Source organism: Pagrus pagrus (genome assembly GCF_965226575.1).
Source record: "Pagrus pagrus genome assembly, chromosome: 3".
NCBI lineage: Eukaryota > Metazoa > Chordata > Actinopteri > Spariformes > Sparidae > Pagrus > Pagrus pagrus.
Genome location: NC_140187.1, coordinates 11,730,713 through 11,752,757, shown reverse-complemented (window position 1 = coordinate 11,752,757; position 22,045 = coordinate 11,730,713). Strand labels below are relative to the sequence as shown.

The following is a 22,045-nucleotide window of genomic DNA, read 5'->3' as shown; positions in this document are numbered from 1 at the left end:
ATAAATCGTTAAAGTGTAGCTTCCCATTTTCAAGTCTGTCTTAAAGTCAGCAATTCAAACCCACTGTTGGAATGGTGGACTCCACGGATGGTGAAGTACTTTATAGAGGGATAACTAATTGCATTGAACTCAATGACAACCAAAAATAGCATCAAAACAGGTCTCGATTTCATGAAAATCTTCAGGGTTATGACTTCAAAACAATACTAGCATGACTTCATGTGCATGATTAGGAGAACTGTTTCTACAGAGGCCGCTGTGGCTCAGGAGGTAGAGCGTGTTGTCCATCCAACCTGACCGGCTGGACCGCCCCAGGGAAGAAGGGAGTCGTAATAAGAGCCATGCTAATCCAGCTCGGTTTAAGGCTGCTGGGATGGCAAAAGAACGTGAAATCAGAGACCTGCGTCCACCACAGCATCTCGCATCGAGCTGTTGCACTCGTCAGGCGGACCGTGATCTATATTCTGACCACATTATCATCCCCATCTTGTTGCTGCATGCACCCTGACGCAGATTTAAAAAAAGTTTTTTTTTTATATCGACAACTGTTTATATGTTCTATAACTTGTGTAGCATGAAGGAGTTTACAAACTTTCATTTTGTTATGCAAGCCTGTGTTGCGTAATGACAAATAAATTAGTTTGTACCTTGTATTTAATCATGAAACGGGTTAACAGAGTCCCTCGAAGAAGTAAACCACCGTTAGTTACAGCTCTATACTGTAACTTGAGAAGATATCAACTTAATGAATCTAACTTAGATTGCTGAAGCCTCTAACTTCAGCTGAACTGTGGATTTTACTTTACTTATATGGAAATCGTGTAATTATCATGACCAGTAATGCCTTTAATGTGCATATGAGCATTTGAGTTAGACTAGAAACGCGAACCTATCCTTTAATGCGCCTCCCGTTTGATCACACTGACAGTCATTTATCCTCAGAAATGGATCTCTGTTACTCATTTGAATTAATGAAAACACTAAAAAAGATTTTGGCAGTTTTTTTCATTTGCATATGCAGCATCATCTACAAAGAGAGCAGGGCAGAAAAACAGATTTTTAGGAACTCATAACTATTCTTCCACTGTTCCTTCATAATAGAGTACTTCACTCAGCCAAACTCCGGGAACACTTTCAAGTTCACCCTGCCATTCACGGACCTGAATCTCAGCGAGCTCGTGTGGAAGATTAAGAGCAGAGTGGAATCATAATAAAGGTGACAGAGGATCTCTCATGGGACACCTCGCCTCCAGGCACACAGCAGAGAGATCTGACTTTGTAATGCTGGCAAATTAATTCCTCACAAGGCATTTTTATACTGAACGCTTTGGCCATCAATACGCTGCCTCTGGTGTGGTTCAATTTGGGAGAAAAGAAATGCAGAAAGTGTGTGCAGGGCATCTTTATTCTCAGCCAACGAAATCAAACTCCTTAAAAAAGGTAGTGGGGAGTCATGACATCGAAATATCACAAGGTTGCAGAGGTGGAAAAATGATCAAGATGTATTATTTTATTGGACAGTTATGACTAGGCTGATTAATCAAAAACTGTTTCCAACATCAGTATCATTTTAATCAGTCCTGCACTACATGCTGGGTCAGGCTGCAGGTTGTGCATCATTTTCTGAAAAGGCTTAAATTGAAAAGGGAATTGTTTATTTCTGAAGCGAGAGCATCAGTCGAGTCCGACCTGTGTAGCACCAGGGCATCTTATCAATACAATAGATGTATGTTTCCAACCCCTGTCTCTTTATCTGCAGAGCCCTAAGTGAGGCAAACAAAATGCCACGAGTGTTTGTGCCGGTAGATAAATGCTACGCTGCCCGCCCTTACTCACACTGGCAGCTTCAAATACGCTTCAGCATACTGAAGAATGGGGGCAGGCTGTTTTAATGCTCATTTGAAATGCAAAGTGGTTTTCATAAATTATTCAATTTATTAAAAAGATCCGCTAAAAAACATCCCGCGCATTCATTAACATCATCAACAACTATTTTACTTTAAATACAGTACAGCAGGAAACAAAGTAAAGGATGCTTACACATGTGTATGAGTGTATTCACCTGTGTGTCTGTGTACGTGGGTGTGCATATGTCTATTACTTACCCCAGCGTTGTCATGGTGACAATAGTGTACCAGAAGGAAGCTGGGATGCTGGTGAACTTGCTGGAGCTGGAGCCCTTCTCGGCGTAGAACATGACCGTGGCGAAGATGATGATGGCCATGGTGAGCGAGAAGAGGAGGAAGCCCAGCTCTGAGGCACAGCTCTTGAGTGTATAACCCAGGATCCTCAGGCCCTGCGAGTGGCGGGAGAACTTGAAGATGCGAAACACTCGAAACACGCGCAGCGTCACGAAGGCGCCGCTCACGTCCTCGTTGTTGGTCATCACCAGGCCGATGTAGTACGGCAAGATGGCCACCACGTCGATGATGCTCATCACTGAGCGCATGAAACGGTACCGGCTAGGCGCGGCGAACAGGCGCAACAGGTACTCCACTGTGAATATCATGACGCAGGCGGTGTCCATGCAGAAGAACGCCACCGTGTAGCGCTCACCGCATGGCATGTCTTTCTGGTTGGCGGTGGATCCGCAGGGCACCGTCTCCACCACATTAGTGATGACTGAGATGGCAATGAAGAAACCTGTGACATAGTAGAAGACCAGGGCCATGGTGGAGGTGTGGGGGTTCTCGAAGGCCCGCCACATGGTCTCCCTGAAGTTCATGTTGGGCATCTTCTGGTCCTTGTTCTCCTCCTGATCATCCTGCAGCCGCTCTAAATTCTCCCTCTTTCTGTCCTTGTACTCTTCGTAGCAGCAGTCACCGATGATCTCAGGGATGATGCCGAAGAAGGTCAACTCCTCATCGTAGGCCGAGATGCACTCGTGGCGGGGGTAGTGGAGCTTCCCTGTCCGGTAGAAGTTGAGGATGCTCCTGAAGGCGTCAGGGTCCCGGTCGAAGAAGTACTCCTTGCTTTCCTCGTTGTAAAAGAAGTCTTTTTCAGAGCTGCCCAGCAGGGTGTCAGGGTAGCGGTCCAGAGTGGTCCTCCAGGTCTGAAAACGACGGCCGCTGACGTTGAGGATGATCAGCTCGTCCTGTCTCTTGCTGTTGTCTCTTGGTGCAATGGGCATGGGGCAGTTGGCAACAGGCATCCAGCCAATGGCTGCCGCCCGGGCAAAAGGGAGCCACGCTGCTACTCCTGAAGCCATTGTGAAGATGCAGTCTTTAAATCAGTCCTCCTCACCTTCAGAGTCGACTTAAAGCAAATGACATCTGAGGGATAAAACAGAGGGAACACAGCTGAAAACGACAGCGAAATAGATGATCAACCGAAATATCAGTGTTTGGTATGAAAACAGCGTGAAGCTTGTGACATTTTGAGGCTCAAATTAGTTTTCTTCTCTAATTTAATTTCCAGTCACGCTGCCCAGCAGGGTCTGCCCAAAATACCATCCAGTTCTGAGGAAAAAGCTGACTTATATAAAACTTACACACAACTGCCGGGAAACCAACACACATTTTAATATCAGACAAACCTCAAAGTAAAGTTTATGGTATCAGCCCTGATTTCTACTGACATCTAAAGCCTGTAACACTGCACACACTGGCTGACGTTCAGCTGCATTTGTGAACCAGATCACATCAGTTTCTGGACATGAACCCACATTTACTGCGGATCAAATGCACAGTGAACACAAGGCAGTTAGCTGGTTGAACTAACAACAGCAACATCAGTCAGGACACAACGAGAACTACAAAGCAATCTGTGCAGAGCAGCTTCATTAAGCGCTGACTGTCAGCACTGAAACAAACCTGTTGAATCGGAATAAAGAGGCAGCTGCTCCACATTCACTACATTACATGCATTACTACACAATGTATCGCTGGTTAAATTTGAAATTGAAAAACATTAACGAGCTGAAATTGTTTGAGAAATTGACTTTATCACCTGGCCAGTTAATTTATAGAAGTAATCTGCATTTTTTTATTTTTTTATTTTACACATACTTTATCCTAAAGGTGGTTTAACACATATTATGTACACTGAAAATCCTTTTTTTTCATGCATGTGGCTGACTAACACGAAATGCATTTGCTCACCTAACACATGCTCCTCATCCTATCAGACGAAAAACATCATGTAGTAAAACACTCACCGATAAAAGTGGAGGAGGGGACAAGATCCCAACTCTTCCAAACAGAAGAGGACTTTCTGCAGACACGGAGTCCTCAGACACAAGTGAGAGACGCAGGGCTCGGATCCATCCAGCGGGAGGAAGCAGCGCGCGGCACCTCTCCTCCTCCTCCCCGGTGGTCGGTCGACTGACTCCCGCACCGAGCAGAGCGCACAGCACGCGGCTGGTGGAGCGGAATGGAGCTCGTCTGTGGAAGCACACAGAGACTCAAGAAGAAGAAGAAGAGGAAGAAGAAGAAGCTGGTCTGTTGTGGACGTCCTCTTGACTGTTTTTTTTTTTTACATCCTGCCTTTCTTTTCTTTCCCCTCGTCAGTGTTTGGAAAGTGAAATGTGATGGAGAGGAGCAGCGCGCCTCCTTTTCTCCAGCACAAAGTACAATGCGTGTCTCTCTCACCGTGCCAGCTCTGTCATCAGCCCTCCTTCCCTCTGCCTCGCTTTACCATCATATGTGACAGACCCACCCTGACACTGTGGCTACAGTCAATACTGTGCTGCTGTACTGCTTACTGAAGCCAAAAAGCTTAACACCACTGTGTGATAATGGTAGGGAGACAAATACTACTAGTACAGTGAAGTCCACTCCAGTGACCACTTGGATATTATAATGAGTTAAGTACCAAAAGGCTGCAGGATGACTGTCCTAACTTGCATGCTAGTAAAATATAATATGGTTTTAGCATGACCGTATTAAGCTTCTTGAGGGGCCCGGGGCAAAAATGAGCTGCTGGGCCCCTATTAACCCCCCATCCCTCCCACTCTGTGCAACATGTACATTTTCCTCCTAGGCTAGCATATCGAAATGTTCAGAATAAAAGAGGACATTGCTTAAAAGACAACCTCCTCTTTTCACCTAAAATTAAAAAAAAAAAATGTAATGTTAATGTTAATGTTGGCAATTTATGTTTCTGCAAACCATGGATATGTTGAAACTTTACATTTCTTTATGTTTAATTATCTAACTAATGTTGTCATAACGCTGTGCTGAATAAGATCATTTTTTTTAGCTTCAAGTACCCGTTTTGGTCACCCCAAACACAGCTGAAGATGTCCCGAGGTCTGGATAAAACATCCGGTTTTGTCGCCAAAAGGCAAAACCTTCCCGACGAAAATTTATCGTTTTTGTTGCTGCAACCACGGCCGGAACTTGTCTCCTTAAAATATCCAGTGGTTTGTAGAAACATAGCCTCGAACTGCAGTCACTGGCTTGCCAGACTTCTTGCCTGAGCAAGAATTGAACAACAAATGACTTACTTTCATGTCTGCCCGCAAACCCACAACTGTTTGGGGCTCCATATAATTGCCCTTACAGTAGATTTAAGTCCGTACAACCATGTCCAGTTGTCAAGCAAACCTCATGTCAGGCCGTGATTACTCCGTCTTAAGGTGCCTTTACAATTTGACTCTTGTTACTCTGCTCTGCAATTCTGCTCCTGCAGTATGGAGCAGTTGTAATTGTAGTGTCAGTTGTCCCACTACAGTAAGTACTGAAAACACGATACGTCCTTAATAATTTACAGACTGACCCCGACAACTGTAGCTGACATCCACAGACGAGTTATAATGTCATACTAATGATACAAACCAGTTGTAATTTCAGCATTCTTGACAAGGCTCCTTGTCAAACTAGAGTTTTTGTTTTAAAATGTGATGAATGTGGGCACTGATACACTAAAATGAACTAAATCGGTTTTATTCTCCACATATGCTTTCATACAAAAGTACAGATGTCACATACTGTACATACACACAGAACTACTGTTAATGCAGAATACCGTGAGCCATTTTTTATGGTTGCGATGGCGGAAGGGAAAAGTGGGCACTCCAGTTTAGACTCATGTACCTGGGGCCAGTCGGGGGTAATGTAAAGTGTGGATTGAGTGGGTGATCAGTGTCATTTGCTTTCATTAGTGCTCTGCATGTGATGACTCCGATGTGGAGGTCTGAGAAGCTGTAGGGTGGATAATGACCGTCACCATGACAAAGACGCAGGGTGAGCGGTTCCACAGGATCATGCTTTTGTAGAGAAACAACAGGAAAAATCAGTGTCAAGCCTTTCTTCACAACACGAGTCCTCGCCGGATCTGTTAATGGACAGCAATGGTGTGTGGGTCAGAGCTGATAAGGTACTTGAAGCTGTCGACCTGTTCAACTGATTTGCTGTGGATGGAGTTTGGATTCAGTCCAGCACAACACTTGCTTAATGTAACAGGCTCGCTCTGCAATGCGGGGGTCGATACTCGTTCCATTCAAAAACAACGTCCACTACTGTGGAAACCCAAATGTCTTCATTATTGAATACAACCCTCACTTTTAAAATAGAATATCCAGAGGAAAATATGCTCTTACATTCAGGCCATTTTATTACTGTCTGGCCCAAGGATTGATATGCAGTAATTTGATTTAGCGCATTGATTCAGGGATAAGCGACAAGAATACAACCAAAATAATTATGGTCTTAAAACCAGATTGAAGAGGAGAAGGCTGGTTATACACACCGTGTCGGTGCAAGGCTATCAGTAATCCATGTGAAAACAACAAGGGTTTCATAAAGACAAAGTTAAGACTATAAGACTCTTTTTGGGCTCAGCATATTGAATTATCAGTAGGCCTTGATGAAAGATCAGTAAAAGCTGAGTATGTTTTTGAAAACAGCATGACACCACTCATCATGGAAGTCATGAATAAATCTCAGGTTGACATTGTTTTGATTGATCAGTTTATATGTATTTTCTTGAAATTTATGAATTACATACCCATACAACATGCTATACATACATTCAAAGAGTAAATAGGTCATATAAAATGACTACAGGGAAAAGCCTATTTGCCATTACATTTAAAGTTATATACTCGCTATATATTTAATTATTTTTCGAATGGAAAACACTTTTCAACTATAGTTGCAAATTAAATATATAAAGGCCTAAAATGTCAATTCTTACGTTGTGACAACACTGTTCTCATGGTCTATGCAGGTTTATGCATAAAAAACACTTGGTTAAGAAAAATAAATCATGTTTTCACACTCAATAAACATGTGATGTGAACATAATATGTCAAATTTAAATGTTAATATTGTACGTTGCCAATGACACATACAAATATGAACGTGTCAGTGGTTTGCAGGATGTTAACTGTCAGCATTTTCTCTTGGCGACTGGGCTGCATGAGCATGTGGTCAAAAAATATAAAAACCAAACGTATACATCTCTTTAACAATACAACTGATTGAGCTGTAGCAACAAGCAAATATAAGTTATTTCAAGTTTAAACCACAGCAGCAAGTGTTTTGTCTTGGCTGGTCAGGGTTCTCCTCCTGTTCAGAATCACCCGGCTCTTTGTCACATCCACTCTCCTCCATGTTTGTTTGTGTTGCCTTCATGCAAATGTCCTGCTGTCAGCGCTGTGTGAAAGAACGCGAAGCATCATTAAATTATGAAAAACAGTGCCCCATAGAGTGTGATTTGCAACACATGAAATAAATGATGATATATATCATCATATTGCACAGCCCTACAGCTGGACAAACAAACAGGTCCAGCTACGATGTAGCATTACTATTAGTCAGAGATGCTTTCAAAACTTTTTTTTGCATGAACAACTAACCACAACGGCTCTTATACAAGTATTGTACCAGTACTAAAAATTCCCTCTGCCATCATTTTTCTCAAACAAGCCTTCATCATCAAACTCCGAGCATGCAGAGAGTGGGTGTCAAAGGAAGCCCTATAGAGCTTCGTCATCAGAGAGGAAGAAGCAACGAACCCCAGTGGCTCTCCCTCCCGACTCCCACTTCAATCCCAGGCAGCACGGTCTGTACATACAGGCACCTCGGGGGACCGCTGCGGCCGGATGAGGAGGGCCTTTGAATGGACGGCCTTGTGTGTGGCCGTTGGAGGAGCGAGGGAGGCAAAGTGAAGGAAAGAAAGGAAAGAGAGAGTGTGTGTGGCCCGAGTGGTAAGACAGATAGGCTATTGATGGACTCCAGTACATTCAGACCTTCAGATGAAGTTCTGGCACATCGTGTGAAATATTCATGAATTAAGTCTGAACATTTTTTAAGTTGCAGGGTTTCTCGCACAAAGCGGCTTGCTTTTGTCTGATCTGTGATCTTAAGTCGCTGTGGGGTCCAAGAATGAAAAAATATTTGCAGGTGTTTTATGTTCTCTTTTCCTTTAAAGCTATGTACTTTCTTTATACCGTAACCTCTTCTTTTTCAGTCGGCACTGAACACACTTGATACGCAGATTCACCCCGACACTTTGTTAAAGAAGAAATCAGACACACACATCACTGTCTTCCCTGCATACACACATTTAAAAGAAATATTAGCTCATACAGTTAAAAGAAGAAATAGATAAATCAATGAAGTCTGAATTTTTGACTTTGCCATCACAGTCTCCAGCAGATTCATTCTTTCACTTCTGATGTTCTTTTTAACACGTCACCTAAATCTGCCAAACGCAGCTATAACGCTGTCTGTGCTGTGGATCATTTTCACCATTCCCACTGTCTTTTGTGACACTTACAAACCTCTGGGGTGGCAGATGAACTTTACAGAAGAACACTAATGTGCAATTTTTCACTGTGCTTTGCATGAGATGGTGACAGTCGAGGCTTTAAAATATTCAAAGAAGAAGGATATCTTAAGAGTATAAATACAAAAAAAAAAAAGAAGTAAAGAGACAGAATAAAATGCTTTCCGAGAAGGAAACTGATATGCTAATAACTTTGCAACCAAATAATCATGTCAGCTATTTTTCAAACGCAGTGTCTTTTGATGTAATTCAGCTTTGTTTAGTGCAGCGTATTCTCTGCTAAATCCATGCTAATCCAACAGGTTTGTTGCTTTAGAGGAGACGTTTTCATGCTTTATTGTTTTTTTTTCCCTTTCCTTCAGTGTTTTAAATATAAAACATGTAAAAGATCTTGAATGTTTAAACAGTCAGAGTCCGCACAGACAGAAGCTCCTCTTTCCCACAGAAAACACTGCTCCTGAAGCGCCTTGTCAGCAGTCCCGCCTTTAATTCTGTGACTTTGTGACATCACACTACGTCACTGACTCACACATTCCCATAATTTATGCCTCGGCACAGCTGCTCTGTTGTTAGCGGTGCTAGGTCAGGCATCTGTGAGCTGACTGATCAGAGGAGACTATTCAGGATGGGTGGCCTTGAAGAGACAGGAGCTAAAACAGAGTGTTTCAGACAGAGGGGGAATACAGTGCTGCAGCCCTGTACAGTATGAGAAGACTGGTGGGTTTTTTTAGCACTAAAGCAGTAAACCTATTATAGTAGTAACCCAAAATAAAATTGAGAGCCTGAAAGTGAGCATAAAATGTCGCCTTTAAACTATATGTCCTCAAGTGTGAGTTAAAAGAAGACATTGTGCTCATTTGCAACATATTCCTGTGTGAAAAGCTTTTCAGTAAATCATACTGTTGAGGGTTGTAAAGCTCCAGTTTCTACAGGTCAGAAGACAAACACAATAATTTACAAGTGGCATTCAGAAATGCAGGTATAATCAATCAGTGTTTATAATGTATTTAAGCCTTACACAGAAATTGGTATAATTTCTGTAATAATTCATCTTCCAATTCCTGTTGATCAGCAATAAAGCAATGGCTGAGATTTTAAGGTATTTTTCATCTGGCTGTCATGCACCTGCAGCCACTGCTTGCTGATTGGATGAAGTCACATTAAATGAATTATAGCCCCCTAAACCTAAACAGTTACCAACTCCATACAGGTTCCGATGCAGGCTTCGTCTGCTGCCATTTATGTGAGCCGTTTCTCATTTTGACCGAGGCACAGGAATTAGATTAGATCTCTACAAGACGAGACTTTTGGTTAAGATGTTTGATCATCATTACAGTATGTCAGAAACTGCTATTCAGGGTTATTTCTCTGTTGAGCCTCCTATTCATCCTTTGTGGCTTTCATGGCTGTTTAAATGAAGAGATACGATAGAATTAGAAAGTACCTTGAAATTAAAATAATTGCGCTCTCAACTTTTACCGACTATTACCATCACTTTACCTTCAAAGTCAGAATGACCTTAAAGCGAGTTGACAATGAAGCCTCTTATATACTGCATTCACTAGCACCATGCATTTGTAAATTGGACTCTTTCATGAGCAGCTGACACAGTCACATCATAATAACTATATGACTGATTAAAGTTTAGACTCAAGTGTTGCATAGTTTCCAGAGAATAGATGTTTTTACATGACTTCACTGCTTTGTGTGATGTGAAAGGCACCAGAGAAGTAATAACACACGAGACAAACCACTTTCAGGCCAATAAACATTAGAGACGGCAGCTAGGGTTAGGGTCAAGTCAATGTCTGCTTTATAACAACTGAAAGACAACACATTTCTAGCCAATCAGGTTGCACTGGTGCCAGGTCACAGTCGAGATTCACTCACTTTCAACTGATTTGGTGGCAGGAAGTTGAGGGTGCAGGACTTTGAATCATCATGGAGGAGGATGATATCACAAGTGGGCACATTAAAAGACACTTGTTCAAGCGCTCTGGTTGAATGAGCTGACGGTGGCACGTCACGGCGCTCTGGACTGAGCCGTAAAGGAAGCTGGAGTCAGAATGCTTGAACGTGCATCGTAGAAGTTGGTCTGTGGTTTACAAAAAGCGTTGTAGACTTTATTTTGGGGCAAAGTCCTTGAAATGTTTTAGGATTTTTTAGGATGTTGGCGTAACTTATATTGATTTTAATGAAGCAACAGAGAATTTTCATTTGACTCTGCAGTTTCCCTCAGCTGTATGAAGCGTATGTGCATATGTCTCACCTGCCAACACACACGACTCCCTATTTTTAACCCTTTTTCCCGCTGTGCTCCTGATTGGTAATTTCTGCAGTTAATCTCACAATTTCATACTGATATAAATAAAATGGGTGTTTTTAAGTGTCTGCGTGGAACATGTGTCGTGGTACCTGGCAACCCAGCCAAGGCATTGAGGGAAGGCCATTTTGATACGCCAGAAAATCTTCCTCTCATTTTAAACCAGGCATATTTAAATGGTTTGGTTTACTCTCGCCGTTTCCATCTAGTCAGCGCTTACGACAGCGGGAACAGCAGGCATCTGTTTTTTGACAAAAGTTCTAAGCGGTGAGACAAAGATAGTGAAAAGCTAGTGAACATATTGGAGTTTTTAGCAGTTAAAGAGGCAGATTTTTCCCCCAGCAGGAGTTGGTAAAGACCAAAACAGAGCTAAGAGGAGAGTGAATATTGGACTTCAGGACATCAGTTGTTCAGAAACACTGGGACTCAAAGCAAGTCTATGTTGTTTTATTTTCAGCCTTTTACAAATAACTCACCAAATCATTTATTCACTCTAATAAATAATGATGTAGCCTGTGAAATGGGTAATGGGAGCACCAGGTTTTGAAAAATGAATTGAATGATTTTTTATGATTTATTATTCATCAAATTGTATCATCTTTGTTTTGTAAGCAGTGAAAAGGGACTATAATTAGTATTTCGTTATATCACCATGTGTTGTAAAACGATAACTGAACCTTGTACCTTTGAACAAAAAAGACGATACCTTCCTTTTTTTTCAGCCTTGGATCTTCTCTCCTAAATGTTGTGAAGCTGATTTTAACCCTACAGCAAACCCCTATTTTCCTCCACCACACTAATCCCTCTCACATTATTTAAAATCTCTTTTCATGCCAAGATGAAAGCCAAAAACAGCCTATAGTCTCATGTTTTACTCTCCATCATCTCACACTGCATAACTTATACATAAAAACAGCTCTCACCATGTGACCCATGGTGATTGCAGATGGTTTGGTATCCCGTAATCTTTTTTTCCAGGCCCCATCTGTTGAATATTTATCATGAGCAGGAGCGATGTAAATATAGTGGGTTTGATATCCGTCTTTTTCTGATAAGAAACAGCCTACAAGCATCACCAATTCATAAGTAAAACACACAAATTCATGATAGATATAGTACAGATTTATTCAGGTGGATGTCAGCATTTTTTGAAATCATAAATGCGATGCATCCCATTGTAACAGATTAAAAGGCAGAGAAATAGAGAGGGATGTGGCGGTCACGAAGTAAAGGCAATGAGGTGGACATGGGCCACAGGTGTCCTCTGAACAATTATAGAGCACGAACAGCTGCAGAAGCAGTGGGCCTGCGAGGCTGTGAGAAAATAACAAAGGAAAGAACAAATAGAAGGACAGTGCTGTCTGAATCAATGTGAGTATGAAAAATCACAAGTGTGTATCTTAAAAAGGGAAAAGCAGGCAAGACCATCAGCCTGATGTAGTCTAGACCCAAAGAGACGGTGTGGGTGTGGATAAATGAGTTCAGATGAAAGCAGTGGCATTGATTGTCTTCGAGCAGTCATCTTATGTCTCACTTGCAAAAAGATCCAAGCCAGGGCTTCATTATCCAAAACACAAATCACACTGCAGTGCAACATGCGTGAATCCTATTGATCCAAACCGGCTGGAGATGCAGAGAAAATACAGAAAGACAAAATATGGATTGACTGCAGCGTTGACCAACATCATCAGGCTGGTTGTTGTGTTAAGCAGCTGCTCACAGAAGCCCACCACTTAGAGAGAAATTATTTCGACTCTGGGAACCCTTAAGCTTTGAGCAGCGGAGCAAATAAACAGCACATAAAATCCTATGTGAAATTCATAACAGCCAACAGCACGCGCAAAAACACATTCAAATCAGGTGGGGGTTGACGGAGGAATTAGCATATATACACACACACACTGCCATGAGTCTCACTGAAGTGATAAATAGGAAGCTTTACAGCAGAGTTTTTAAACTCATTTGTCAACAGCAAATGGAAGCGGAAAGTGCAGGTGTGTTAGCGTAATGGAGCATTTAACCAATTACACATTAAAGCAGTGCAATCTAATGTGGATGTAAATTATCCTCTCCGAAAGTTGCTTGTTTATGTTCCTCTGCTCTCATTCGCCGGCACAGTTCTTTGTGCTTTTAGATTAATATACGCCTTTAAAGTACACACACAGAAAATATACAATATTATTTTGTTCCTTCACTGAATATGAATGCATGTAATTGAGCTGGGATACCACACAGGGATCTGAATGATTAAATCACTTGAAGTACGGAGTAACGTTTAAAAGTTTGAAGTTCTTCTCCAAAACTACAGCACGCACTGCCTGTTTGAAAATGAAGACGTAAATGTGTGGAGATGCAAACATTGGAGTCGTGCCAACACGGTGGAGTAGAAGTCAAGGAAGAAGCAAAATGTGTCTAAAGGAAAAGAGATAACTTGTATCACTCATTATATGTCACTGACCTTCAGAAAATAGCAACGTTATCATAGTTCAGTGTTTTAATTAAAACTCTAATGAGTGCAGTGAATGGTCCAAGGACTCCAAGGCTGATTTATGACAAAATAATAAATTACATACAGTAATGAATATTTTCAATTATAGAAGTCTTGGCTGACAAAACCATCAGCCTCGATGGGCTCAAATGAGACAGATGTCATCCTGCATCAGCTTGAATTGGATGTCATATGGGAGCCATAAGTGTTTTCTATTTTTGCATTATTTACAGTTGCATGTATGCTCTTACTGATGAGCGACAGCAGCACACACATGCACACAATGCTGTGCAGATGGGTGTAAATGTGACAGCAGGAGGACATAAAAGCCCAACTGGGTCTCCCTGTCTTGACCTAGTTTGTGTATAATGGTTTGCATCATTTACTGCAACCAGTTTTTCAGAGACATCAAAGCAGGAGACGCAAGACAGCCATTCGACTGCCCTGGGAGAGAGGCGGGCTAAACAAGTTTGAGTAAATCCATAATAATATTTTTAATGAATGATGTCGTGCTGAAACAACAAGGAAGTTGATTAAAGCTGCAAAACCTTTGCAAACCTTCCACCTCTCTCTGCTGCATTGTATCCGCTCTGCTAAGCCCCTCCCACCAGATCCACAGGTTCGGACGACATCAAAACCTCATTCCCAGTAGGGCCCGGTCTCAGCGGTGTGAGCCCCGGTCGCTCTTGCTGCGACTTGTCATTTCAAAGACGCCCTTCCAGCGGTTTGCGACCCCAGGGCAGAGTGCTCGAGGCGTCAGCGGCAGCTACGATGCATTCTAACAGTTGGTTGAGAGGCTAGTACACACACACACACACACACACACACACACACACACACACACATATTCAAAAAAAGAAATAAAATAATGTTGGCACTAGATGAAAAGTCAGTGGCTCACCAGAGTGATTGCCATCGATCCTGTGGGAAACATGAATGTGTGCACCAAATTTCATGGCTATCTAGTAGTTTGGAACATTTCACTCAAACAAACAGATCAAGATCAACCTCATTGTGCCGCCCGATAAAAAAAAGTCTGGGGATCACGGAAGTAATGAGGATGCATCCCCTGGGCTCCATGAATATCAGTACCTAATTTCATGGCAGTTTATTGAACAGTTGAGTCTGGACCAAAGTGGCGAACCAACTGGTCCACAGACGACGTTGCTATCCCCAGTGCCAAATTGCTGCGGCTAAAACAGTTTTTCTCGTGCGATGAAGTGCTGATTTTCTCTGTGGTTTTACGTCCTCTTAAATGTTTTATTATTAAGTTTTGTACTATCGGCTAAGACAAAACTGTAAAAACTTTGGATGGACTATTTTTGGACATTTCAAAGACCAAACAATCGATTAATCATAACATTATTGACGATTATTAGAAATAATTGTTGGCTGTGGACTGATGTTAAGTTTTGGGTTTGGTTATAGCCGCTAAACCAACCGTAAAGGAACATCTCGCATGTTGGAGGTTCAAAAGAGAAGAAGTGTGTGTGCATGTGTGTGTATGTGTGAGGGAGATGGAGAGACACGACATAAAAATAAAAAAAAATCAAAGAAACTGGTACAGTATGTCCCAGGTTGTGAAGACTGTGGCCAATCAGCCACGGGTCAATGGCCATACGCACACAACGAGATGTCAGCTGTGATGTTGTGATGACATTTAGGTGATATTTTCATGGACAAAGTTGATTTTGACTTCAGAGCTACATGCATGCTCTGAACCTGATGGGCTTTAAAAGTCAAACTATTTCAATCTGTCACTTTGCTGAGGACAGTGCAGGTTTCAGACACAGTCTTAGTCAGCATTTAGCTCGCTAGCTACTTTTTACATTAAGGGAGAAATGTTTTCAATGGAGCACCTTTAAAAGACTTTGTTCTGTAATTGGCTCACAGCATTAATGGTGAAGAAGATTGCTGTTCTGACATTTATGTGCAGCTATTCTTTAAAGTACGAGTGTACAAGCGCATGTTGCTCACAAACAATGCATCATGACATTGTCTAACTTGTATCCATTTGATTGTCATATCCCGTAAAACAAACCAAACACTTTACCATTTACTTTGCTGTGTCTTGGGGTATTTTACCCTCCATGTGACTAGGTAATCCTAAAACTGACTTGGTGATATCATCACATCCAATTCTCTTCGGCTATTATTAAACCTCATTTATAAAAGCTCTGTCACTAACCTTATTCTGGGGCTTTAATTTCCAACTCAATTAGATTAGAGTGAAGTATGACTGAGTACTTTAAATTTTTTCGGCGGCGATTTTCAGACATTTTTGGCTGTGTCCAATTTCCTGGCGTGTTATGTGTGTGATTTGTGGGAAATACCTTATCTAAATACCTACACCCGTTTGCCATTTCTGTTAAGCGGTTGATTTTTCCAAAGCCATGTCTCATCCCTCTTCAGCTATTAACTCAGTTCAAATCTGTAAAAAATAAAAATAAAAACCCAACCTTTTCCATCAAGTTTCTCTTCGTAGCTGTTCCAAATGCTGCACTCTACAATTTGTCCGTCACCTTGGACTTTCCAATGTTCTTTTTTTACTGATGAAAATGACCAAATTTGGTGCTTACTCTAAGGATCTTTGCCTTGGTGAGAAATTGTGGCTTATTTCCAGGACTGAAAGAGGGCAGTGCACAAAGAAAAGCCAATGCTGGAGAGACATACAAACAACAATCTACTTCAACTGGTCTGATTGGGCCTTTGAATCAATCTGTCTGGGGAGTGATAATGACAAAGCTGGAGGTAAACACTGCACTATATGAGCAGTCACAGCCTGTGATTTCACATCAGAGAGCGAATTAAGTTACTCACAGGCAAAGTCGAATGGTATTTACTCAAGTCCAGCCATACATATCGGCTTGATTGTGTTTAGTATCACATATTTTGATGAGTTCAAGACATCTTGTCATGAAAGTGACTAAAGAGTAACAAACTTATATCATCTAGGCACGCTGTAATTGTTCTGTCTCACAAAATCGGCTTTCTATTCAGACTGTATTTGCTACCTGCTGCTCATCTTCATGTAAACAGAAAAAAAAAACTTGCTTCACATCATTCAGTGATGTCTTCAAGTATTTTCTCAGATTTTGGTTTTCTTACAGGGATACACCTGCAAATCCCCTCAAACAGGTCTTTGATGCGGAGGGGGGTGGAGGGACACTTTGAAAGCTCTCACCGTTTGTGTCTCTGAATCGATAGTGCCACCATTTCAACATAAAAGTGAAAAGTGCCTGGCTTTCAGAACTGCCCCAGCTGAATAACACCCTGCCATGTTTGTCCTGTGGGACACTTCCAGCAGCTCAAAAGGCAATCTATCCTTTGACTATCGATCAGATACAGGGGGGAAAAACTGCTGAAAGTACTTTTTTTTTTGTTGATCAGTGTGATAAACATACACATTAAAGAAACATGTTATTTAAACAGATATGGATTAACAATATAGAACTGACAGTGCTTTTTCAGACAAAGCTCCTGTGGGATTTAGAGTTTATCTCATTAACTTCATGTCAACGAAAACTTGATGAACATGGCGAAAACAATACCAATATCTAGGTAATTACAGCACTAACCGTATTATATATCACACTGTTGACTACATAGTGCTATTTATGAACAGATCTAGAATTCACATCCATGTAGGACGATGCCACACTTCACACTTCGTTCAGTACCAACGCAGGAACTAACCATTCAGGAAACCCCTTCCCACAACAGTGTCTTCCCAATGAGAGCTTAACAACTGCAACTGTGAACGGCAGGCCTGTGAAGCTTGTATTAAACCCAATGCAATGTATAAAAAGCGTTTAACAAGTGTTGTCTTGTTAAGACCAAAAACACAAGAGAAGAAGTCTAAGCGACTCTTAGCATGCCTGGCCAACTGCTTACTTCTTACAGGAATAACGTCATCATCGGTCGACTACAATAGCGTGTAGGGTTACATTTAAAAATTCCTGTTCACAACTCACATATACATTGCACAAATTGTGGAGGCCAACCATTCCCAACCAATCAGTGCTTGCCGTCTTCCATGACCTACGCAATGGCATCGGGAAGGAGACGCTAACCAACTTCCAGAAGCAAGAATGTAAACAAACAATGACGTCTGAAACTGTGTTTACGATAGAGGCTGTCTTTTGTTCGGAAATGCCTCGCAGCACCAACAACATTTTTCTTCTGCTTTGGCATGTTTACAGTTGAGCGGTAGAGCGTTCTGTGCACATTGTTAAATACTGGGCAAGAGAAGGAAACAAAATCTGACAGGCTTGTCTTTTTGTCTGGACGTCATGAAGCGCTCAAGATGTGTTGCTGGTTGTTGTCCGCCTCACTGCATGGGAAAAAAACGATCAATCATCGTGCCTGATGCCTCGCGTCTGTCAGGTCAGACTAATATCAGGCTGATATCGCGTGTTGTGTCTGAACCCAGTACAACAAGTCTTCACTTCTGGTAACATTTTCAAAACAAAGGCGCCAAACTTGGTTAGGTTTAGGAAAAGATCATAGTTTCACTTAAAAATAATTACTTCCTCGCCTGGCAGAAAGTCCTATGAATGAACCACCTCCAGTGCAGTCTTTCTTTCTCATTGAATTGCATTTGTCCATTGATCCCGGTACTGCACCTACATACAGCTTGTACTTTTCCCGCCTCGGTGAGCCCAACCGTCACCCTAATATGCTGACTTCTAGTGGATCGGCGGGTCTATTTCACTCTATGCCGTGAGACTTAGCTGCGCAGACCTGCAATTAACATTTGTGTTTTAGTAAAACTGTAACGATGATCTTTCTGTAACTTTAACCATTCTAGTTGCCATGCGCAAAGATTGCACGGTGGAAATTTAAGAAAGTTTTCTATTGCTACAAGCTATTGTTATTGTACATATGCCCAGGGGTTTTCCGGGAACAGTATGAATATTTCTTGCCTGGCTATAGACTGGAATATGAAAGCTCATCTTGTTTTTCTGTGCAGACAGCTGCTAGTGCTGAGTGTCACAGATGGACTGAATTCTTATTAAGCTTTAAATCAACAACAAATTCTGCATATACTAATAAGATATCAGCTGTATTTTTTTTTTTATTATTAAAGTCACCTCTGGTGGTGCTCTCACTTTTAAAAGTTTAATAAAATTTTATCTATAAAAAAAGTCGCTAAATCTCATCAGCTGCCTCTTATCAACCTTCTCTCTGAAAAAGTCCTGCTCTGCAGATAAGTGTTTAAATGTGCATTGTAAAGCAGGAGAAGAAATGATAAAGGGCCTTTCTTGAGTTCTTACGGCCTGGATATTTCTTATGAAGTAGATAATCTAATTCAGTTTTATAACAGTGTGCATATCCATGTGCTCTCCTTTGAGTTATTATATCAAATCTGTTGAAGATAATTTTCCAGATCAGTCACAAATAGAGTTTTGTAAAATGGAATAAAACAATTGTCCTCAATACCCATCATTAAAATTCACACTGCATATTTGTTAGAGAGGAGCAGACACAAGGAATTAGACTTTTGGAGTGTAGGAGCCATTATGAGATTAAATTACCATTCATAATTTTGCTATCTGGTGCTTTTAGCCTGGATGGTTGCCTGGATAAACAGGCTGCCTCTTCCAACAGAGATATGCATGTTCCGTTTTGTGCCATTATTTATTCAAATAGCGGTTTTTAGACATTACTTTGGGCATCATTTGGGAGCAGGAGAGAGTAATTATATCTTCAGACTGTCACATTGCCCTTTTATGTTTATGCCTTTGATGACTTTATTAGTTGTCTGCATGGGTGTTATTGATCATGCTATATTGCCAGCTGCAGAGAGGAAGCTGATCTTCTTTTAATGCCACGAAGCCTCCCCGAGTCCAGGAGATTGGGTCAAGTATTGGGTCCAGCAAAATTGCTTAAGCTCAGCTGTTTTTGTGAGGGAAAGCAATGAACCTTTTCATTACTTGTGTTCACATCATAAAGGACTCACAAAGTCACATTTCAAGGTTTTAAAGCTTCTTCGAGTTTAACATGGCATTTCTTGTAATGACTTTAAATCAAACTTTGCTGGCCCCACAGTGCCTCAAAACTGCCACACTCCCTGCATAGTTTACAAAAAAACAACTCACCTTCAGGAAGATGAGCTGAGGTGTATTCAGCCCAGACAGGGTCATAAAACTCCCCCGAGCCCCATGCTGATCAACACACTCCTGGTTTATGACTCACAAGATAACAAAGACTGCAGTGGACTTCCAAATTGATGGGGTTTGTTTGTGGAGAGAAAAGGCCTTTGTCAAAAAAGTTGGTTCAAATGTCGCCCATGGTGCTGATAAATCACCACATAACACGCCAAACCTCCATTTGTCCCTCTTCTCTTGTAAGCCAGTGATTTGTAGTTGGCTCCATTGTTGTCAGCTCATGCCTAAGTGGGCTGTGGTTTGTCTAAGCTCGGAGACTTTTTGTTGTCTCAACCATAAATTAGATTGGTTATGTGTTTTTCAGTTAATCCCTCCAGAGATCATGCTCATCTTTCAGTGACTGAAGTCAAAATGCACTTAACAGGGAGCACTTGCCTAGTTTGGCACGGGTTTAGAAGCCAATTAATGCTTTACATCAAAGTGCTGTAAGTAAGCGACTTGCCTTCATTTACAGTGAGTACATGAATAACAAAGAAGTCCTGGCACAAAAGTCCACATCCAGCTCCTGCCACATGATTAGAGAACAAGTACGTGTACATCAGTAATGGTGACACAGCCTGATGCTTGAAGACACATTACCACTCCGGTGATATGCAAATGATTAATCAGGACTGCTTCAAGGTCAGGCACTCGGGCAATTTACATTTAACATGGCCAGTGGCAAAACAAATCAATTTCCCGGCCTTAAACAGTTTACCAGCGACACGCATGCAATCAGGTGAGCTGAGCACGTAGACGTGTGTGTAATACTGACAGACTGACTCACTGAGGGGTATTGAGAGGTTACATCCTCCCACACTCTTGAACGCATCCTCTGTACGGGGAATCAGTTGCAAAAAAAAAAAGTGACAGATATGGAGCAATAGATGAATAACTAAAACCCCCACAGAACTGGGTGCCAGGCAACAGATGCTGATAACTGCCTCAGATTAGGTCCTAGATTGTCGTCGGCTCCTGCCAAGACTCTGATGCTATATTTACTCCTCCCTCTCTCCATCCCTCCCTTGATCGCGTCTGTGCCACCGTGGTGTGTCATCTCCACATTATGTCTACGATGGAGCGCCAGGTGTGAAACGGAGATGAAATATTCATTTCGAATGCCGGAAAACTTTCACTTAAGCAGGCAATGATATGGCAGAAGTAAAGAAGATTGAAGTTTCATAGTATATTGATTCAGGCTTGATTGGGGCCCCAGATGTTGGGTGTAAATATGGCTTCATGAGTTTTAAGGGAAGTTTTGAAACATTTTCTTTTGGTGGCACCTGGAAAAGCTTTCATACAGCTGAAGAGACCCTCTCTGAGCACATATCATAACCTTTAGCGGAAATATTCTTTATCATCCAAGCAGCTTTTTTGAAAGTCAAAGTGTACTTTTTTTCACAATGTTCTGCTCTGTGCTGAGCTAAATGTCAATGTTCTGTTTGGACTTGGATTCAGAAGCCCGCTAAAAGCAAAGCCAGGACACCTTTGGAGAAATTAGATATGGACTTGACAAAAACACCTCAGTCAGCGATTATGTCAGTAGAGATAAGGAAGTGAGTGTGTGTGTGTGTGTGTGTGTGTGTGTGTGTGTGTGTGTGTGTGTGTGGGTGGGTGGGGGGCGGATTGGTGTGAAAAAGTACGAAAAGAACAGAGAGAAGTTGTGCTGACACAACAAAGTTTTGACTTGTGTTTCTTTTGGACTGGAGTTGCAGGGTTTCCGCATTAAATAGTTTTTTTCTTATCAAATTACAGAAAAGGGAAATCCAGAGGGGATAGAGCGATTTTCATCCAGCAGTGGAGGATTATTCAGATCCTTTACATAAGTAAAAACAGCAATATTACAACAATAGAAAATAAATGAGGGCCCTGTACCAGCCCAGTCGCTTCCTAGAGGGCACTTTCGCTGTGTTTTTTCGAAAACCCCACGAGTCACGTGCATATTACATGTTTATATGTGCATATGACCGCAGCTCTGCGTTTTAACATCTGTATAGACCACTGTGTTCAAAAATTTGGAAGCGTGACAACACTGGATGCTTTTAAGGAGACTTCGGGACAATGCCCAGTCGTGTTTGTGGCGATCAAATCATGCCTTTTCAACCAAAACATGATGTTCTTTCCTAACCCTAACCGAGTGGTTTTTGTGCCTCAACCTAACCAGAGCGTAAGCACAGTGTTGTCACTGAAAACTAAACCTAAGGAAAAGTAAAGTTGCCACATAAAGACATGTAAATTGTTTTTACTTATCTGTGGTTTTTGCAGAACATTTATTCTGGCCCTTGGGTTGCCTGATCTGAAAATGTCACTTAAGTAAAAGTTTTAGTATAAAAGTATTAGCAAAATGCCCTC

General features: G+C 41.6%; 1 protein-coding gene across 2 annotated transcripts in view; it reads right to left on the bottom strand.

Annotated features, from left to right (window-relative positions):
• Positions 1-4,596, bottom strand: part of LOC311255434 (A-type voltage-gated potassium channel KCND3-like) — an 87,247-nt gene extending 82,651 nt beyond the window's left edge. For both annotated transcript variants that reach the window (XM_084349908.1, XM_084349909.1), the window contains exons 1-2: positions 4,157-4,596; positions 2,106-3,272 (exon numbers count right to left, since the gene is read on the bottom strand). In XM_084349908.1, the coding sequence (XP_084206034.1) occupies positions 2,106-3,208 (1,103 nt within the window). In that variant the 5' untranslated portion in view covers positions 3,209-3,272; positions 4,157-4,596. The remainder of the gene's footprint in view (positions 1-2,105; positions 3,273-4,156) is intronic.
• Between the last annotated feature and the right edge of the window lie 17,449 nt (positions 4,597-22,045).